The 20393-nt window shown below is 41.1% G+C and overlaps 1 protein-coding gene and 1 long non-coding RNA gene across 2 annotated transcripts; one reads left to right on the plus strand and one right to left on the minus strand.

Annotated features, from left to right (window-relative positions):
- Window positions 1–6: 6 nt before the first annotated feature.
- ZBTB49 (zinc finger and BTB domain containing 49) lies at window positions 7–18536 on the plus strand. Its single transcript, XM_071743952.1, has 8 exons — window positions 7–138; window positions 1516–1689; window positions 2032–3128; window positions 9310–9356; window positions 13071–13144; window positions 13881–13963; window positions 15044–15205; window positions 17179–18536. Exons 2-8 carry the CDS (start codon window positions 1538–1540, stop codon window positions 17856–17858), a joined length of 2295 nt encoding a protein of 764 aa, XP_071600053.1. The 5' UTR covers window positions 7–138; window positions 1516–1537; the 3' UTR covers window positions 17859–18536.
- On the minus strand, window positions 10631–17184 carry LOC139796171 (uncharacterized). Its single transcript, XR_011725869.1, has 3 exons — window positions 16096–17184; window positions 12913–13132; window positions 10631–10862 (listed from the first exon to the last, which is right to left on the minus strand). It is a non-coding gene; the product is annotated as an uncharacterized lncRNA (long non-coding RNA).
- Window positions 18537–20393: the final 1857 nt, after the last annotated feature.

The following is a 20393-nucleotide window of genomic DNA, read 5'->3' on the forward strand; positions in this document are numbered from 1 at the left end:
GCCCCGCCGGGGAAGCGGAAGGAGAAGCAGCGGAAGCTGCGGGTGGTGGGGTCGGGTTTGGTCCGGTCCGGATCCAGTCCGGTCGGGGTTGCCGCTTGGCGGCCGTGCGAGGATGGAGCTGGGAGGTGGCCGGAGCTGGTAAGCGCTGGGATGGCTTCTTCCCTCTCGGCCGCTCTCCCCGCTTCTCCCAGGGCCGCGTTTCCCCTCCCACTCAGGGCTGTGTGGCGGCCGGAGCTCGGCCCGTTCTGAGTCCTGAACCCCGCTACCGAACCCCTTCCCATTCCGCTCTCCTGCGGCCTCTCCGGGATTTTTCCTGCCGGGGCAGAACCCGTCGTCCCCTCGGTGCTGGGTCTGATCTTCTGAGGCAAACCCTTTCTCTGTCCCCATGTCCCGGAGTCTGGGCCAGGCGAGGCTGATTTGGGCTCAAAAATGGGGCTGGAAGCAGAAATCCCGTCGGTGCGGGGATGTTCCTCTTGTTGGGGAGCAGCTTGGCCTTTGGGGATGGGAAACGGGGAGCTGATGGCTGAGAGAGCCCGAGGGCACGGGTGGGTGAAGTGCTTGGTGGCAGGAGGCGGTGTTATCTGTGGTTTCTTTATTTAAAACCTGGTAAAAAAACCAAAGAAACAGTCAAACAACAACCCGTGGTAATATACAGGGGGAAGGTGCAAGGTAGTGGCAGCAGGAGGTGGTGAATAAATTAAAACAGCAATAAATTAAAGTAGGAATAAATTTAAAACGTGGAAGCTTTGGTGCTCATGAGAACTGAGAATGGGGATGGCCCCTTCTCCAGTTTAACCCCAGGTGGGTTTTGTGCTTCGTGTGTTCACCAGGAGACCAGAGCTTCTCACTGACCTAATATTTGGGATTTTGCTTTCTTAGTTACAGGTGTGCAAGGGAAGAGTTTCATCTTTCTTCCAAAGAAAAGTATAGAATTGAGTATGAACACGTGTGAGAATGTTTCCTGCTTTCCCTTCATCCTGTTCAAAGAAACGGTTCAGTTACAGAGGCTTTGCTTTGTATTAAATTAGAAATGACAGCAATTAATTTAGTTCCATGTCTAAATACTGCTAATATAATGCTGCTACAGTGTGTTCCCTTTCCAGTTTAGAGGGTGGAGAAAGAGGTTGAAGAAGCAGAGGTTCTCCTTGAGAAATGCTGTTGATTTTGTAGGTGTGAAATGGTTTTGCCTTAGTACCTAATTCTTAAAAGTTGTATAAGTTGCTTTTTCTTAATCATTACAGACTTCAGTTTATCGACAGTGCCATTAGCACATTTTTGCAAGCAAAACTTCATTAAAATCAGTATTTCCTACGTGTATTGCTGTGTATCTCCTGGAAAACAACACTGCAGCTCATCTTCAATCAGAAAAATGTCATTAGGGCTCACAATGCAGGTGTAAATTGAAGTCTGTTTCCTTTGGGAGCTGAAGCAGCTTTAAAAAAATATTGTTCTTACTCTGAATTACTTTGGAAGTTTAATATTTAAAATTAATCCTATCATTTTATTTAATTGTAGGTAATTTGAGTGACTACCTAGCATGGACACTGTTGCTAGCCACAGCTGTCATCTTCTCCAGCAGCTTCATGAGCAGCGCATTCAGGGTCTTCTCTGTGACTGCATGCTGGTGGTAAAAGGTGTCTGCTTCAAAGCACACAAAAATGTATTAGCTGCTTTCAGTCAATATTTCAGGTAGGTGAGAGAAAATTCTTTTACAGAGCTGAAGGAAATGCTGTTGGTTGAGGTACAGGGTGTGATTTCGAAGCATTAAAAAATGTAACGTTGAAGTTAAATGAAATATTCCTTTTGATTTATTCTTTTAAATGTAGTCGTGTATATAAGACAAGTAACTGAGCAGTTTTGAGGCATTTATCTGCAAAAAACCAGCAATCCAGCCATGGTGGAAATTTTAAATTCATACCAGGCACGTTTGAGGGGTTTGACTTTTTTTTTTTTGTTTTGCTTTTCTTTGCAAAAAAGCGTTTGTGAATGATTTGTGTTCGTATTTAAATATTTGCCTCATTTTATCATCAGGACCCTTTTCCAGAATTCTTCAGGACAGAAGAACGATGTCTTTCACTTGGACATTAAAAATGTAGGTGGGATTGGCCAGATCTTGGACTTCATGTACACCTCTCACCTGGACCTTAGCCAGGACAATGTCCAAGCCATGCTGGATATTGCGCAGTGTCTCCAAGTGCAAAACGTGCTCAACATTTGCCACACTTTTTTAAAATCTTCCACAGCAGCAGAGCAGCCAGCCAGCATGCCCTGTAATACTGTGTTCTCTCTGCAGAATACTTTGCCTGCAGGTTCTAGCTGTGCCACTGACAGCTATGGAGCAAACCTGTTGCCTGAGTGCTCATCATCTGACACACCAGCTAACAAAGCCTTGGTTGACCACCATCCCCACCCATCACAATCTTCCAACCTCCAGGCACCCTCAGGTGATGGACAGAAACCCCCACAAGACTCCTTAGATGGCAGCTGCCCAGAAATTCCATTTAAACAACCAAATTACTACTACAAGCTACGTAACTTTTACAGCAAGCAGTTCTATAAGCAGAATGCTTGCTCCAACCAGGAGAGAGTGGCTGAACAGTCTTTTTCTTACAACCCACCCACAGAAATCAACGCAGTGGAGAATAATAATTCTTGTGCTGTCAACCCCTCAGAGTGTATTCTGGAAACTTCTGAGCATTTACCATCAAACTTTCTTGTGAACGAAGCTGCTCCAGACCAAGATGCAGAGAGCACGCTAACCCAGCCCAGCAAACAGATGAGGCTGAAAAAGGCAATACACCTAAAAAAATTAAATTTTCTAAGGTCTCAGAAATCTGCAGAGCAGCCCCCTGAGCCTAAAAGAGATGACAGTAGAGTAACAGGAGTCATTGCAAATGGAAGTACCTTGGATGTGACAAATGATCGAGTTGCTGAAGAGAAAGAGGCTGAAGATTTAGTGAATCCTGAGAATTTTGAACAAACTGTTGAAATAGAAAGATCTCAAGGCCCTTTGGAACAAGAAGGGCAATCCCAGACTCTCCAGTCACAGAGGCAATATACTTGTGAATTATGTGGGAAGGCTTTCAAACATCCAAGCAATTTGGAGCTCCATAAAAGGTCTCATACAGGTACAGTTATTTACAACTTGGTCTGCAGACCAAATATTCCAGTTAAAGAGGATTGATTAAGAGATGGTGGTTAAGGTCTGCTTTCAAAAGGATGTGGTTTTGGTGTGGGGTTTTTCTAAGAAATGAGTAGTCATACAGGAATAAAGACTGAGTTTAGCTCAGTCTCTAAAGCTCAGCTTTAGAGTCTTTAGCTTAGAGTTGGAGGAAAGCTTTGTCCTTCCTATTTGTATTTAGGGTTCTTTTCCTAAGAACACTGTGTGATATTTCAAATAATTTTTTATTTTCTTTACAAGAGACATTTCTAACTAGTCAGATAACAAAGAAAAGTGTAAATGGATAAAAGACCATACTACAAGTATTCTAGGTGGCCTCAGTTCTCTGTGATCATATTGTAAGATACAAGGGATTAGGCCTTGGTGCTCATTTCTTTTTAACCTGTAGAAATACACTACAGAGTTACATGAGACTTCTGCTTTTCTAGTGTGAGCAACTTTCTTTGCATTTACCTAGAGAGTAGTGCTCTTGCAGACAAGTTGGCTGCAAAATTAATGGGGATTTTCAATTAATTTAATTTAAAAGCTCACTAGTAATGTTACTTTCAACATAGGATAGATGTATTTCTAACAATTTATTTTATTTCAGTGAAAACCAAGGCCTAGTCTTACTTTGAATTAACTAATTGGTCTGATTGATTTAACCAGCATGTTCTTTTACATTTCGACAAGTTTAGATAAATTTTGAAAAGGTTTTTAAGAATTACCTTAGCCAGTCAAGTAATACTATTGATTCCAAGTTCTTGAAATGGCATTATTCCTGATTAAGGTGTTGAATAATTTTTGCTTTTCCCTTATATTAAATACACAAATGCATCTCTCTCAACCTTTTCAAATAAACATCAATTTGCAAATAATTACACATGTATTGGTACTTTGACAGCAAATATGAATGCCTCTTAGCAGACACTAATATTTTCTTTTTTTTTGTTAACTGATCCTTAGTATTAAGAATTGATTATTCCATGTTTTTAGTAGAAAGATTTTTCCAGAACCTGAAAATATGAACATTTTGCATTAGCTTCCTGAACTTTTCACTTGGTATCTTTGAATACTTCAGTATTAATATTACTATTTTGGGGTTCTTTTAATTGGTCTTGTGGAAAAGTTGCATGTATGTTACCTAGATCATCTCTTTGCCTTGTTTTTTTTTAATCTATTAACCAATTTGAGCTGACATCATAAGGTGCATTTTAATATCTTACAAATTTCAGGAAAATAAGTGATCAAGTACAAGATAACATCTAGAGAAGTCCCAGCTGAGGGAGAGATGTCAGTAACATGTGAGCTTGTGCTAGAGAATCTGTATGAAAGAGAGACCCTCAACTATGAGAAATCTGTTAGAATTTGCTCTTTCTTAGCTATCTCAATCATTGGAAGAAATCTGGATTTTAAGAGTTCTGGTGCCCATTGAAGTACTTTATTTCAGAGTGTTTGAGAGTGGTAGATTTAATTACTGATTGTTTCTGAGTCTGCTAAACCATCTAAAAGTTCAAAGTTTGGTTTATCTCTTCTAATGTATTGTAATACAAAAATATACTGGGTATTAAGCTTTATAGAAAAAAGAGACAAATTATTACTATTTTTTTCTTTAGACACAGTATGGTCAGCTTATGCTTACAAGTGTAGGACATGGGAAAAGAGGAAAAAGGCTGCAGTAACACTGCAAAGTTATTTGTGTCTGTTACAATTAATATATTTGTTTTTATTTGAGATCTGTGTGTTTACACTTGCTTCCATTCCACTTAAGCTCTGGTGATCCACTTAAGATCTTGTTTGACATTCCACAGCCCTGTCTGATCTGAACAAGATTTATGCAAGAAAAGTGTAAGAAAAGTGATCCTAGGCTGGGGCTTTGTGGTTGTTGCTGTCCATCTCTTGTAGTCTGACCACACATTGGATTCAGGAGCTTCATGCTGCTTTTCATACACTACACCCTTCCAGTAGTTTTTTATAATAAAATCCAGACTTGAGTGCTACTTGATGTGGCATTCACATTTTTCTGTAGGTGTGCTAAATGGACAAAGTGTAATAGTTTAATAATAAGCACATCAAAGAAGGATGCAAAAACTGAGGCAAGGATGGGACTGGAGAGGTCTGTTTGCTTACCTGTTATTTTTGTGTCATGTTGAGCTGTTTTTGGATGCCCAACTAGTGCAAAAAGAGCACTTGGAAAATGGCAACAACCCATCCCTGTGGAAAGAACTCATGGCAGGATGCAGTACAAGAGGAGCAGAGTCCCACTGGCATGTCATACACTCTTGATCCTCAACCTTTTCAATCTGAGCTGTGCTTGAGCCAGCTGCCAATGTTCCATGCTTTAGTAGGTCCTGCTCCTCACCTTTGTCATCTCTTCAAGAACAGCACCTCTGCCTTCATGCTGTTCTCCTCTCCAGCTGGCACTCCTCTGTTTTGATCCCACTTCTGTGTTTCCTCATCTTGCAGAGTGTTGAACAAGAAGAATGCAACAAAAGATAGAAAACACAAGGCAGTTCAAGGGCTCAAAAGTCAAGTCCCCTGGATGTTTGGTTAAGCATTGTCTTGATGGTAGTTCAGTTGCTACTTTCCTTCAGATCTTCTCTGTTGTTCTTGATCCAGCCATGTCTTTGAGAAGATGGATAAAGTTATTCTCGGATAAAGTTTTTTGTTAGGAATTTAAGGGCAGTTGTAGAATCAAATAATAATGTAGATTAGAATTAGTCCAGTCCTCTGCTCAAGGCAGGTCAGATTGGTTTGAATTGGTTTGCTCCTGACTTTGTATAGTTAATTTTTTGGGTATCTCCAAGGACAGAGATTCCACAACCTCTTCAGGGAACCAGCTCCAGTTTTTGATCACCCTCATGGGGTAAAAGATTCTTTCTTTAGATCGAAAAGAAATTTTGTATGATCTAACTTGTGTTGGTTTGTTCCCTCTTTGTACCTCTGAGGACAACGGGGCTGCATCCAGTTGATGGCCGCTCACCAGTGGTGTCCCCCAGGGATCAGTGTTGGGCCCGGTTCTGTTTAATATCTTCATTGATGATTTAGATGAAGGAATTGAGTCCATCATCAGCAAATTTGCAGATGACACTAAGCTGGGGGAAGTGTGGATCAGCTGGAAGGCAGGAGGGCTCTGCAGAGGGACCTGGACAGACTGGAGAGTTGGGCTGATCCCAACGGGATGAGGTTCAACAAGGCCAAGTGCCGGGTCCTGCACTTTGGCCACAACAACCCCATGGGGAGCTCCAGGCTGGGCACAGAGTGGCAGAAAGGGAGCTGGGAGTCTGGATTGCCAGGAAGCTGAAGAGGAGCCAGCAGTGTGCCCAGGTGGCCAAGAAGGCCAATGGCATCCTGGGCTGGCTCAGGAACAGCGTGGCCAGCAGGTCCAGGGAAGGGATTCTGCCCCTGTGCTCAGCCCTGGGGAGGCCACAGCTTGAGTCCTGTGTCCAGTTCTGGGCCCCTCAGCTCAGGAAGGAGATTGAGGTGCTGGAGCAGGTCCAGAGAAGAGCAAGGAGGCTGGGAAGGGATCCAGCACAAGTCCTGTGAGGAAGGGCTGAGGGAGCTGGGGGTGTTGAGGCTGGAGAAGAGGAGGCTCAGGGGAGACCTCATCACTCTCTCCAACTCCCTGAAAGGAGGTTGGAGCCAGGGGGGGGTTGGGCTCTTTTCCCAGGCAACTCTCAGCAAGACAAGAGGGCACAAGAGGTCTCAAGTTGTGCCAGGGGAGGTTTAGGTTGGACATGAGAAAGAATTTCTTTCCAGAGAGGGTGATCAGACATTGGAATGGGCTGCCAAGTGAAGTGGTGGACTCTCCATCCCTGGAGATATTTCAAAAGAGCCTGGATGTGGCACTCAGTGCCATGGGCTGGGAACTGCAGCGGTGGGTCAAGGGTTGGACTTGGTGATCTCTGAGGTCCCTTCCAACCCAGCCAGTTCTATGATTCTATGCATCTGTCCTCCCATTACATGTAGGCAGCAGTTAAAATTTCCTTGCAGTTAAATTTCCAGCAGTTAAAATTTCTTCCTGAGGCTCCAGATATGGGCATGAGGAATCACCCTCACCTTGCTGGCTGCTTACTCAAAGGCTTTAGGAAGCAATTGGCATCACTTCACCTGCAGGATGTTACAGCACCTTGAGTAATTTCTGCTAGAATCCATTCTTGGATTAGGTACCATTCTGTGTGGTACACCCAGGGGTTTGGAGTTTTATACAGGAGTAGAATTGTTCTCCCAAGACCTAATTTGAAGGGTTTTTGCAAATGAAACCTTTTTGTTTTATCTTTATCATGAGGGGGAAAAATTACCCTCTTTGCACATCAGTATATCTGTAATGAGGCTGCAAAAGTGTTGAGAAGTTGGAGCTTCCAATGTCCCTCCCTCCCCCTCTGGTTATTTCAGGTTGAATTTCTGTTGAGGTAATTGTCTTGGTGTCAACAGTAAGTTGCTGGTTTAATCTTTTTTTTTTTTTTCCTAGGTAATTTCTGCAGAAATTGCTACTAGTGGTTTTTATCTTCCATTTCAAATTACCTTGGTGCTTTTACAGCTGTCAGAAGGCTTCCCAGTTGCTGCAGATCTGGCTCCCTGTTGGTTTCATTTATATTTGCATTGTCAGTACCAGAATTTTTAGTGTTTTGCAAGTTCAGAGCCATAATGAAATCAAGCCTCAGTGCTCTTTATAGTTGAGTTACTGGTTTCTCAATTTTTATCTTAATTGAATAAAAGCTTTCTTCAAACTGCTCTAAGTTTTCCATTCTTCATTAAGCAGAAAAAGGAGATTTAGGCTCAAGTTGTCAAAATAACTGCAAGATTGCTAGCTGAGAAGCCACAGAACTGTATCTTTACTCTGTGCTTGAAAATCTAAGAGGATTGCTTTTTGTCCTTGATCCTGAAGTATGCTGAAAGAGCATCCCCTCTGTTTGGCAGCAGGGAAGGAAATTGGAGCCTCAGCACCTGGATATTGTAGATTTTGCTTATAACACTACCAAGGATGGAGGAAGAATATTAATGCAGAGGATACCTGCTGAAAGAGAAGGCTACCAGTAGCCAAGAGGTGTCTGTAAAGTCAGGAAAATTATGATTAAAAAGTAAATGGAAAACTCTAGACAGATCTTAAATCAGCACAAAGATGAAACAGTGTAAACTCTTTTTTTTTTTTCTTTTTTCTTCTGGAAAGATCTACATTAAAAATCACAAGGACTTACACATTATTATGCTTCCCTTTACATGTGGGCCAGATATCCTTTTGAAGTACAGTTATACTGATGAAAATACCATTACAACTCAGACTGTTACTAAATTCAGTGGTATTTGAGTATTGTTTAGAATTATAGAAGATGCAGCTATTTTATCAGCAGTATAAAAGGTAGGAAACCAACAACTACCCAGCAGAAAAACATTACCTTTATGAAATACTGTAGTGGAGAGAAAGTGATAAGAAAAAGGTATTTGTCTCAAATTGACAGCTAGAGTGTTGTGCAGTCATATTCTAGATTGAGAGTCAAATTATTTTGAAAAGCTTAAGCAGGCTGCACTAATTATTTACTAAAGCTGCACATTTGTTTTTGGAGATCCAGGAATACCAGTTCTATATGTGTAAACTGAAAATTTTGGAGCAAAACATTCAGGTTAATGATCAGATATTCTTACCTAGGATGTGAATTTGCACAGAGGTATCTGTTTGCTGGAGGTGAATCCCTGTGTGCTGATCACAGAGAAAACAGAACCCTTCCAAATCAGCTTCCCTGCATTCCTTATTGGTTTTTAGTGTGTGTAGAAGTGGAAAAAACTGTGCACTTCCCATAGCTGCTGCTGTTCTACAACCTTGTTGTCTGTTCTGTTCTTCCTGGAGGTTTGGTACCCCTTTCAGCTGGAAAAAAAAAAAAAAAGTATTTAAGAAGAAAACAAAGCCAAGCAATCCCATTCATATTGAAACTCTTTGATCTACTTGTTTGGAAAAGTCAGTAAGTTTGCTTTAGGAGCTTAATGGTAAATGCTTCCCTTTTGAATTTTCCCCTTAAATCTATGGGTAAGTGGCCTTTGGGTTATATTTTTACTCTCACATTACATGTTTGAAAAGGAAGTGTACCTGTTTAATACATTTTTATTTCATTGCAACTATTAGAAGTTCTATGATCTGTTTCTTCTCCTTTTAGGTGAGAAACCTTTTGAATGTAACATTTGTGGGAAACACTTCTCACAGGTGGGAATATTTTATATTATGGTACTTGAAATGCATCTGTGTATTGATTCTGAAAATAAACTTGGTTTGAAGTCTGTAGATTAGATATTTTCTTTGTTCAAAACCAGACCTGACTTCAGGGATAAAATACTAAAATGTCTTATTTGAAAATGACATGTTAAATGTTTTATATCTAAAATGCTTTGTACCTTTGATCTGTTCTCAGTGGATGTGTTCTGTATCTTGCATTCAAATGAATGTTCAGCTATTCAGAGTCTCAAGTCTGAAATACAGAGAGCATTCACTTTGGATGTGCTTTTCCCTTATGCTTATGGCTAAGTTGTGAACAACATTTCTACAGTGTCTGAAAAAAGATTCAGGTTAGAATTTTCTGTAATGATGCACTCACAATACAGTTACATCTTCCTGTGTGGCATAAATTATTAAGCAGATTTTTTTGAGTCAGTTTCCTTTTATGAGGAACAACACCACAGTCTGTCTGAAGTGACAGAACTCTGCTATGATGAGGGAATTTCACAAGAGGATTTATTTTTTTTTATTACTTACATGCAGGGCCTAGACTTCAGCTGTCTTAATTTCCCCTCCACTGCTTGCTTACTGTTCTGGGTACAACAATTCATTTGCATTTCTACACATTTGGTGCCTCAGTTGTCTCATGTTTCCAAAATATCTGTTTCTTGTCTTGGCCTGGAATATGTGCACCTAAATACAGAAGACAATAGGTGCATAGTCTTATACTTTGATTAAATAATAATTACTGTTAAATAACTTTGGTCTTATGGTTTGAGGACTAGAATTACATGGTCTTTGTCTGCTCATCCCCCAGTGCTTGCTCTTCTCTTGCTCCAGTTTTGAAGTCCACCCATGAGATTTCATTGAGCCATGAATCTGCTGCAGTTGCATCCTCCCCTGTTAGAAATGAATATATGAATAAATATGAATATAACACTAAATCCAGTGAGCAGTACTGGTTCATCATGCTTATCAAGCCAGTGAGCAAAACTGGGTCTGCTTTATTAGGCAAATAATGTACATTTTTATTCATTTTGATGGCTGAACTTGGAAATATCCACTTTTTTTCTTCTAATAACTCTAAATTCCATTAAAAGTACTGTCCTGGTTTGAGCTAGGGCAGAAGAAATGCCACTACTGTTAGCAAGTGGAGTGGTACTCTCTACCATTACTGTGGGGGAAGAGGGAATAAAAAGCTTGATGTAGTCATATACAGAGAGTGTATGACACACTCCTCCTGCATTGCTCCAGTTTAATTAAAAACCACCATATAAAAACCCCAGCAAAACTGGAATTTTCTACCTTTCAATTAAAACACTCCTAAACAGCTCTCCTCCTTTTCCAATTCCCTCACTTGCCTGAAGGAGCAGGTAGCTGCATCTTGATGGACAACACACATCCCCAGTATGAGCTGTGGTGTTCAGCTGCTGTGCTGTGGTTCTTCCTCTGGCCAGAAAAGGAAACTTGGATGCATCTCAGGGATGCTTTTGAATTCTGCAAATAAGTAAGGTTCCAGAAAGTAAGATGTCAGGATGATTACTGTCTGCTTTTTGCTTAAAAACCATCTCTGATCTGGCTCTTGAACTTGGCCAGCTGCAGGCAGAGGGACAGCAACACTTTTCTTAAGGCTTCAGGTTCTCTGCTTTTAAGCAGTGCCTGGGGGGATGTCTGCTCCTGCAGAATGTGACTGATGCTCCATGTATTGGGATGCAAACAGAAAATGTGGAAAGGAGGGAAAACTGACATAGCAACTCGTGCTCTGGAACAATTTACCATACACATCTTCAATTTTTGAAGAAAAAGGTTCCTTTTGTCCTTCCAAGGCTGCATCTTTCCTTACAACTAGTGCACAGCTGTTGGGATGTGGTCCTTTGCTGCCAGGGTATCATATTTTACCTCCTTCTTTTAGGGAACCCTATACATTACTTCCTTCACCTTAAAAGCATGATGGTTACAAGCATCTCTCTCTCTTGTCTTTAAATTTGTGAGGAGTAATATACAACCATATCAGTAAGAGGATTCTTCTGAGCATTTTTTGTTTCCTTTCACTGAAATGCCAGACAAAGTTCTCTTACTTTTTTTTTTTTTTTTTTTTTTTTGGCATGTTATGCCTTAACCAAGGTCGTATGCCACCTTAAAGGCTTAGGAAGAGTACAAGTTACTGGGATTTTTACCTGTTCTTTTGTCTCAGCAGAGTTAGTAGCAAGCTTTTGCTCTCATTATGGGGAAGTGATACAGGCTTGTAATAAAGAAATGCATCTGCTTGCTGCTCTCTGTAAAATGCTCTTACTCTGGACTAAAAATGCCTCTCTGGGAACTGTTTCAGGGTAATTGCTGCACTTTGAATTCACCCTCTGTCTTTATCCAGAGTAATTTTCAAATGCCTGGGATATGGTTTGTTTTGTTGCATGGATAGAAGTAAAGGTTCTGCCTTTTGTATATTTCTCTCAAATGCACCTCTGCATAAAATCCTTTGTCTTTGCAAAGCACAGACTGCTCCATGGAGAAGTCAGTTCAGTCTTTTCCTTCCTCAAAACCAGGTGCCTAATGCCTCTGTGAATGGATTTCAGTAGGACAGAGTTTGGCCTGAGAGAAGATTGATTGGTTCAGTCATACTCTTGCCTGAAAAATTTGAAAGAAGTTTAAGAAAGCTCTCTCAGAGTTCAAATGTTGATTTATTTTCTGTTGTCCTCTGTGTGTGTCTGCAGTGCTTCATTTCTGGTATATTGAAAGCTCTTGATTACAGAGGTGATCTAAAAGCACTGGAAGAAATTACTGACTGCTCAGATTTTGGCTGTCTTACAAAGGAGGACACAATAATCTTTGCATCCCCAATTTTCTTCCTGTGATTGAAAAGATTTAACATTCCTTTAGTTTACTTGGGTAAAACCAGGCAGTTACCCATCAGAGACAATGGAAAGGTTGAAAACTGACCATGGAATTATGCACAATTTCCAGACTGCCCTGTGCTTTGAGAATAGTATTCTCAATGGATTAAGTCATTCAGAAGCATCAGTGGCTTTAAAACAATAAAATAAAATATCAAGTTGGAATGAGTAAGATGACTTTGTCCCATTAATATCTGGTTGGTCTGCTAGAATTGTGTGATTTTTACAGAGCTGGGAGAGGAAAGATCTGTTATAAATATTAATTACCAGTAACTCCATTTGTTAATTTCAGTACTTCCTGTTCTGTTTTCTTTGGATCTGAGTAAATATTTAGAGATTTGGAGCACTTGGCTCTGGGTATTTAATGGATTAAAAAAATGTTGACCCTTTTTAGCCTCCTGGCAGGATGAATTCAGACATAATGATGTTACAGTATTTTATTTGTAGAAGAGGGGAAATGAGACTAATATGAGGCATATTACTAGTAAGTTGTCTTCCCTGCAATCTAGATAGTCTACTTTTCATTGATAATTATATGTTTTCAATTACATGTCTTCCTTTTTGCTTAGCATTTGATTCCAGGCTACTTTTTTTATTATTTTCTCTGTTCTTGTCAATGTATAACTGCATACATGAGCAATTTGATCTTGAAGTACCTGGCAGTCTGCCCTTCCTGGGTAAGAACTGTTGAGTTTACAGATGCTTTGCCTTAGAAGTAGGGATCAAAAGTCAGTCTCATACTTCCCATCATTGTCTTTCTGTCTGTATACAACAGGCCACCTGAATTTAAATGTTCACATTCCTGTCCCTTCAGGCAGGTAATCTCCAGACACATTTACGTCGACATTCTGGGGAAAAGCCATACATTTGTGAGATCTGTGGGAAAAGGTGAGTAGAATTGTTCTAGTAAAGGTAACCCAATAAAACTCATTCCTCTTTTCTTTAATCTTCAGGATAAACAGCCAGGAGCTGAGGCAGCACACTACTCAATTTTATTTAAAAGACATTGGGTTTAAATGTGTACTGATGGGATTAAAATACATAAATGTCTGCAGGTGCCTTGTGGCAAATCTCAATATTAAGACAAATATGCTACCTCGTATATGGTCTTAATTTTTTTAATATTGCCATCTTTAGTTAGGGATACACTGTTTTGTGTTTTTTGGATCAGTGTGAGTCACAATGAATCATGCAGTTTTGTATCTTCCCCTAATTTTTTTTCTCATTATTTCACTATATAATTTTAGTAACGTTTTAGGGAAGTTATGAAGTATCTGACGCTTGGTGAAATTAAGGAAAGCATTAAATATTTCTGGGTTTTGCTAACAGGTGACAGGAAATGTACTAGTTTAGGAGCAGCATTCATATTTAAGTCAAATGCAGAAAAAAGTGAGTAATAGTAATAATGAAGACATTTCTTGGGGTGGTTTCTAGTGTAAATTTAATCGGACATTGCCAGCTTCAAAATATTTTTCTTAAATGCAATTTAGGTGTCTGTGTTTTAGATTTTTAATCTTTTGTCAGGACATCAGGCATTCATTATTGTTGATTTCCACACGGTGCTCAGTTCAGGAGAAGAAGGGGCTTATAAATGCAGTAATTTGGTTTTCCTGTTCTGTTCCAGATTTGCTGCCTCTGGTGATGTTCAGCGTCACATTATTATTCACTCTGGAGAAAAGCCTCATCTGTGTGACATTTGTGGCAGAGGTATTCCACCCTGTGCTGGGTTAGGAACTGGCTGGAGGGCCGGGCCCAGAGAGTGGTGCTGAACGGGGCTGCATCAAAATGGTGGCTGTGGTGTCCCCCAGGGATCAGTGTTGGGCCCCGTGCTGTTTAATATCTTTATAGATGATTTAGATGAGGGGATTGAGTCCATCATCAGCAAATTTGCAGATGACACTAAGCTGGGGGGAGTGTGGATCAGCTGGAAGGCAGGAGGGCTCTGCAGAGGGACCTGGACAGACTGGAGAGTTGGGCTGATCCCAACGGGATGAGGTTCAACAAGGCCAAGTGCCGGGTCCTGCACTTTGGCCACAACAACCCCATGGGGAGCTCCAGGCTGGGCACAGAGTGGCAGAAAGGGAGCTGGGAGTCTGGATTGCCAGGAAGCTGAGCAGGAGCCAGCAGTGTGCCCAGGTGGCCAAGAAGGCCAATGGCATCCTGGGCTGGCTCAGGAACAGCGTGGCCAGCAGGTCCAGGGAAGGGATTCTGCCCCTGTGCTCAGCCCTGGGGAGGCCACAGCTTGAGTCCTGTGTCCAGTTCTGGGCCCCTCAGCTCAGGAAGGAGATTGAGGTGCTGGAGCAGGTCCAGAGAAGAGCAAGGAGGCTGGGAAGGGATCCAGCACAAGTCCTGTGAGGAAGGGCTGAGGGAGCTGGGGGTGTTGAGGCTGGAGAAGAGGAGGCTCAGGGGAGACCTCATCACTCTCTCCAACTCCCTGAAAGGAGGTTGGAGCCAGGGGGGGGTTGGGCTCTTTTCCCAGGCAACTCTCAGCAAGACAAGAGGGCACAAGAGGTCTCAAGTTGTGCCAGGGGAGGTTTAGGTTGGACATGAGAAAGAATTTCTTTCCAGAGAGGGTGATCAGCCATTGGAATGGGCTGCCCAGGGAAGGGGTGGATTCTCCATCCCTGGAGATATTTCAAAAGAGCCTAGATGTGGCACTCAGTGCCATGGGCTGGGAACTGCAGGGGGAGTGGATCATGATTCTATGTAAGAACTAAAGTTTCTGCCTCTCAGGTGTTTTGCTTAAAACGTGGCATTTTAATCTCAGTATGTGTCATATTTTTCCAGGATTCAGTAACTTCAGTAATTTAAAGGAGCACAAGAAGACCCATACAGCAGATAAAGTGTTCACCTGTGATGAATGTGGGAAATCATTCAACATGCAACGAAAATTAGTGAAGCACAGAATTAGGCATACTGGGGAGAGACCATACAGCTGCTCAGCATGTGGTAAGATTTGCTGTGTACAGCTTGGTTGTGTCTTTGCTTTTTAAATAATAAGTTCCCATTTCACCAGAATAACAATTAGCCAAAATTATTTTTAAGTTGTAATATCGCCTTGTGAAAGTTTTTTCCCCAAAATATTCTGCCTCACATACTTTCTAATCTGTCATTTGGTGTCTTGAACTCCTTTTGCTGTTGTAAAGAAGTTCAAAATGGAATTTCAGTTGAAGAACAGAGAAAGGGAATAAGAGGAATCAACAGGAGATGTGTATGTGTTTGCTAGAGATGTATTGATAGTGCTGCTTAAAAAATTGATTTATTTTCAGTATAGTCCTTAGTCCTTTTCTGCCAAGTTTTGGCTCTTGATGAAATAATTTTTTTTTATTTTTTCCAATTGAATGCTGCTTGCTTTAACTACATTCAGCCATAGAATTGATGATAACAACCTTGTGCTACTTTGCTTCTACCTCTGGAATAAAATCAAAACTTGATCAATGCTTTCATACCAGAGAAAACCTGTTTTCAAAATCTGCAAGACAGGTCATACTTCCAGGCAATCAGAAAATGGCTCTTTGATCAATTCATCCTTTTATATCCCAGTTCTCAGAAATTACATAGTCTGTCCTTATCTCATACCTTACTTAACATTCTGCTGCTTACTTTTCTGCCCTTAACTGCTATTTTGGTATAATTTCATTCCTCTTCTGAGGAATCAGCCTTGGAGGAGGGGTAACTCCATTTGATAATGTCTAACTGGAGTGTGATTTAGTTGTAATGTCCTGAGGAACCAAGCAGCTGATATTATCACAGGTGCTTGCAGCAGAGGGAGGAAGTAGGGACATGGAGGATATGAAAATGCAAACAAAAAGTTGTGTTGCAGTCACTAAAATACTTACTTTCCTCTTGTCTTGTCGTGGTCTTTTGATTATTTCTTGTTTTTGCCAGATCATCTTGTACTGAGAAGGCAAAAATTGCACAATGATCATATCAAGTGTTAAGAAGCCATTTAAATTACACAAAAAACCCATTTGTATTATTCTAGTAATTTGTAATCTTGCTGTTCAGTAGCTTTTCTGAAGAGAAATCTGGGCAGTAGGATGAAAAATATGATGCCAGAAACGGAGACTGCAATTTTAGTGAGCTTTGAGATAGCATATTTTACTCTGCATCTCTTCACCCAAAAAAGTCATCTTTAACCTAGGTAAAATGAGATAAATTTACAAATGGGTACCAGCTTATTTGTACTATCATAAAGAATATGAGGTGCCTGAATCATGTAGCAGGTGCTGGAATTCAATGTTCTCTGGTTCTGCTTGTTCTACACTTTGGCTTTTTTTTCTTTGCAGTGAGCTTATTTTATCTGAAAATTAGCAAACAGTTGAGTATTTTGCTGATTCCTCATATTTACAGCAATGAAAAAATTACAGTTTTGCTACATTCTTTTGCTAGAAAATAACAAAAAAATGGACTGCTGCATTAGTTTAGCTCAAAGTTAACAAAAAAGCTAACTTTGTCAGCACTTTAAAAATATTCCTTGGTAATGAACAAACCACTACTTTCTATGATGCAGTTCTCACTGAAAAATTATAATTAGAAGCTTACCAGAGTTCTGGTTTTCCAGACAGATAATTTAAATCGATTCTTTTTAAAATTTTTTCCTCCATGAGTATTGATGCAACCTGAGAGCACTCCCAGCTTTCATCCACTGATGGATATTCCCATCTCTAGAGAGAAAAACCAGAGCACGGGGAAACGGGTCATAAAATCAGCTCCAGAAGAAGCAGGTTGTTGAGTCCTAAAGAAAATCCAAAAAATTAATAATGAATAAATGAATAATAAATACATGAATAATGAATAAATAATTGTTCTAGGTAAACAAAGCACCATGATTGGGACTAACCCTGTCTTATCACTTGATGTCTTCTGTAATTAAAAGAGTTTTACCCGCTTCTGGTTCATCTGTGACTTTTGTCTTGCAGGGAAGTGTTTTGCAGGCTCTGGTGACCTCCGTAGGCACGTGAGGACTCATACAGGGGAAAAGCCCTACACGTGTGAAACTTGTAACAAGTGTTTCACACGCTCTGCTGTCCTGAGGAGGCACAAGAAGATGCACTGCAAAGCCGCCGACGAAGCTCCAAACGCGCTCGATGAATTCACCCACGGGCCCGAAACTTCCGACCTGGACAAATCTCAAAGTTCTGACTCTTTTGGCCAAGAAATGTCTGTCACGTTGTTACCAGTGTCTGTTAAGTTCCCCCTTCGTCCAGCTGGAAATCCAGGTGAATTTGACAGCTCTGGGGATTCTTACTGCAAGCTGCGCTCCGCGGTACCGCACCACGAGGCGGCCAACCCACAGAAACTGAACGTGGGCTCTACTAAACTCCCAAAAACTCAGCCCCAGCAAACTCCAGCAGCCCCCACCTATGCTTACACTGATGTAGATGTGTCTGCTGCAGAAGAAGAACCCTTACAGCCTGACCAGATGCCCATGATTCGTTCCTCTCTGGTCAGCCTGGACAACAGTCACTGCGCCGACCCGCTGGGCAGCCGCCCATCAGCTGCCGCCTACAAGAATAACGAGGGACCCTTCTTCTCCAGCATGACCCTCTGGGGTTTAGCCATGAAAACCTTGCAGAATGAAAGTGAAATGGAACAGTGAGGACTTGGGGGACCTGGAGCAAAACTTCTTCAGGGCTTTTCATGCTCAAGTGACAGCAGGGTGGAGAGATCACCTCGAGTTTTTAAGCCATTTAGCTGGCGTGCTGGTAGAAACCAAGATGTGTGTGCCCAGAGCCCCCGGTGTTGGCTGCCTCAGCGCTGCTCCTCAGCAGAGTTCAGATCTAATTTTGGGGGAATTTTGTTGTTCTGCCTGCCCTGTGTAGCTCATGTGTTGCCATGACTGACTAGAATTTGCCATTTACTGGATTTACTGTTTCGCGTGGTATTTCTGACCATGGAAGGAGGGATGGCCCAGTGCCTGATTTCAGGGCATGGGTGGAATTCCAAGTTGTGTATTCCAAGCAATTCAGAGTTGTGTAAAGGTGTAGATATGAAATTAGGAAAATAACAAATCCCTAGTGAGCTTCAGTCTCAGTAGAGGCTTTCCTTACCAGTAGGATCATTGGTTTACATAACTTGAGTATTGTGATACTAAATTTAAATGTTAAATACTGGACAATATTTGTGATAGTGCAAAGTAACTGTATATCTAGAAACTTTATTTTTTTACAATAAAAGCTTTTTTTTTTTAGTCTTTTATAAACTATTTTGCACAGCAGATTATTTGTACATTGAAGACGAAGATCAGGAAATGGAAATAAAGGGAAGTTGGTTTACATTTTTTTTCCACCTTGCTTTTCTTGTAGTGCACATGTACTAGGAAACTCTAAAACATGGGTTCTTTTTTTCCAGCTAGTGAAATCAAAGCAAAGATTTTGTTTTGATTGCAGTGCCTGATTTTAAAAAGAACATGTAGGCTAACAGAGCACAGTCCCACCTAGGATTAAGCAGAGATTGCTTTGTGTATATGAACCCTTAGCTCTTTTCTCACTCATTTTTTTTTTTACATTATTTCCTGGTGAACAGAAGTACACTGGAAGTCATCCACATGATGCTCAGCAATCCACATATTTTGGCTCTGCCTCTGACCATGTGTGCTCCCACTCAGTGTTCTCCTTGCAGTAGTGCCTGAGGCAAAATGTGGGTATTTGCCTTTAACTGTAGCATTCCCCTGGTCAGAAAGGATTTTTGGATTTACTTCTGCCAAGAGAAAATAGAAATTTGATTCTGTGCCCACAAAGATTCTGTTGCTTGGAAAGGACAACCTGCAGTTTGTGAACCCTCTAACTTCTATTTTGCCTCTGCTTCTGCAGGGGTTTTGCTTTCTGTGTTGTGTTTTGGTGGAGTTAGTAGAGGAGAGATTTAAAACAGGCTGTGTGGCAACCTTTTTCCTCTTCTGGCAGTGTACTGGAGTCCTTACACTTTGTTTTGGAGGCATGTGTTATCTCTGAACACTGTCTTGGAGTGAAAATGTCACCCTGAGATGCTTGTAAAAATACAGATTGCTCCCATCAAGAGCTCTGTGCCAGGACCTTGCATAAAGGGGTATTTCTCTGGCTTGTGAGTGTGTTTCACACCAAAACTGGAGGTTTTCAACCCTTATATCAGACAGTGAACGCTGTTTGGAGTTTGGGGAGCTGGATGCAGAGGTTGCAGTGTGGCATCTTTGAGAAGGAAGCAGAGAAAACCCTGCAGGTGGAGAAGCCCCATCCCTTGCAGCCCTTTTGCTGTGAGAATATTGCTGCCAGGCTGCAAGGAGAGGTATTTTCCTTTTGTGTTCCCAAAATCAAACCCAGTTTGCTGGCCCAGCTGACAAACAGCAGCTACCCTGTGACTCTGGAGAACAGGTGGAAACCGTGACACAATTATTGAGGCAATGGTTTCCTCACAAGCAGCAGACACAGCCTTGGCTGCTCCTCATAAATATCCATAGTACACGTGCTGAGGGGGTGTGAATGAGCATCACTCAATGGGGTCATAGCAGGCACTTCAGAAGTGCCATTAAAATTGGTGTAAATGGTGTGCTATTGAAAAAAAAAATGGGTTTTTTTGGAAAGAGGATGTTAACTTGGCATAGTAAAATTGGAAGGGCTGCTTGTTGGTATTTATCAGAGTAACTGTCCTGCACTGCAGAGCTGCTGTTCAGTTTCTCCTGCAAAGTTAGATCAGTTTTCTTTGGCTGCTCAGGGCTTAGTTTGGGTTTGGTCAGTGCAGAGATTTGAAAAAACTAAATTGTAGTGTTTAAACTTTGTCTGGGGAGTGATTTTAAGCACTAAAGCTATACAAAATGTAACCTGTCATTGTTATGTGGGTATGTTTTCTGTGTGTTCACAGGAAAATTATCATTAAGAAAAAGCTCAGATACCTCCCCATCCAAGACCAAAAATCCTCTTCTTGAGACTTACTTCAGTTAAAACTGAAAATAAAAAGTTGTATAAATTATCATTAAGAAAAAGCTCAGATACCTTCCCATCCAAAGCCAAAAATCCTCTTCGTGAGACTTACTTCAGTTAAAACTGAAAATAAAAAGTTGTATAAATTATCATTAAGAAAAAGCTCAGATACCTCCCCATCCAAGACCAAAAATCCTCTTCTTGAGACTTACCTTAGTTAAAACTGAAAATAAAAAGTTGTA

This window comes from Heliangelus exortis, chromosome 4 (assembly GCF_036169615.1).
Source record: "Heliangelus exortis chromosome 4, bHelExo1.hap1, whole genome shotgun sequence".
NCBI classification, from domain to species: Eukaryota; Metazoa; Chordata; class Aves; order Apodiformes; family Trochilidae; genus Heliangelus; species Heliangelus exortis.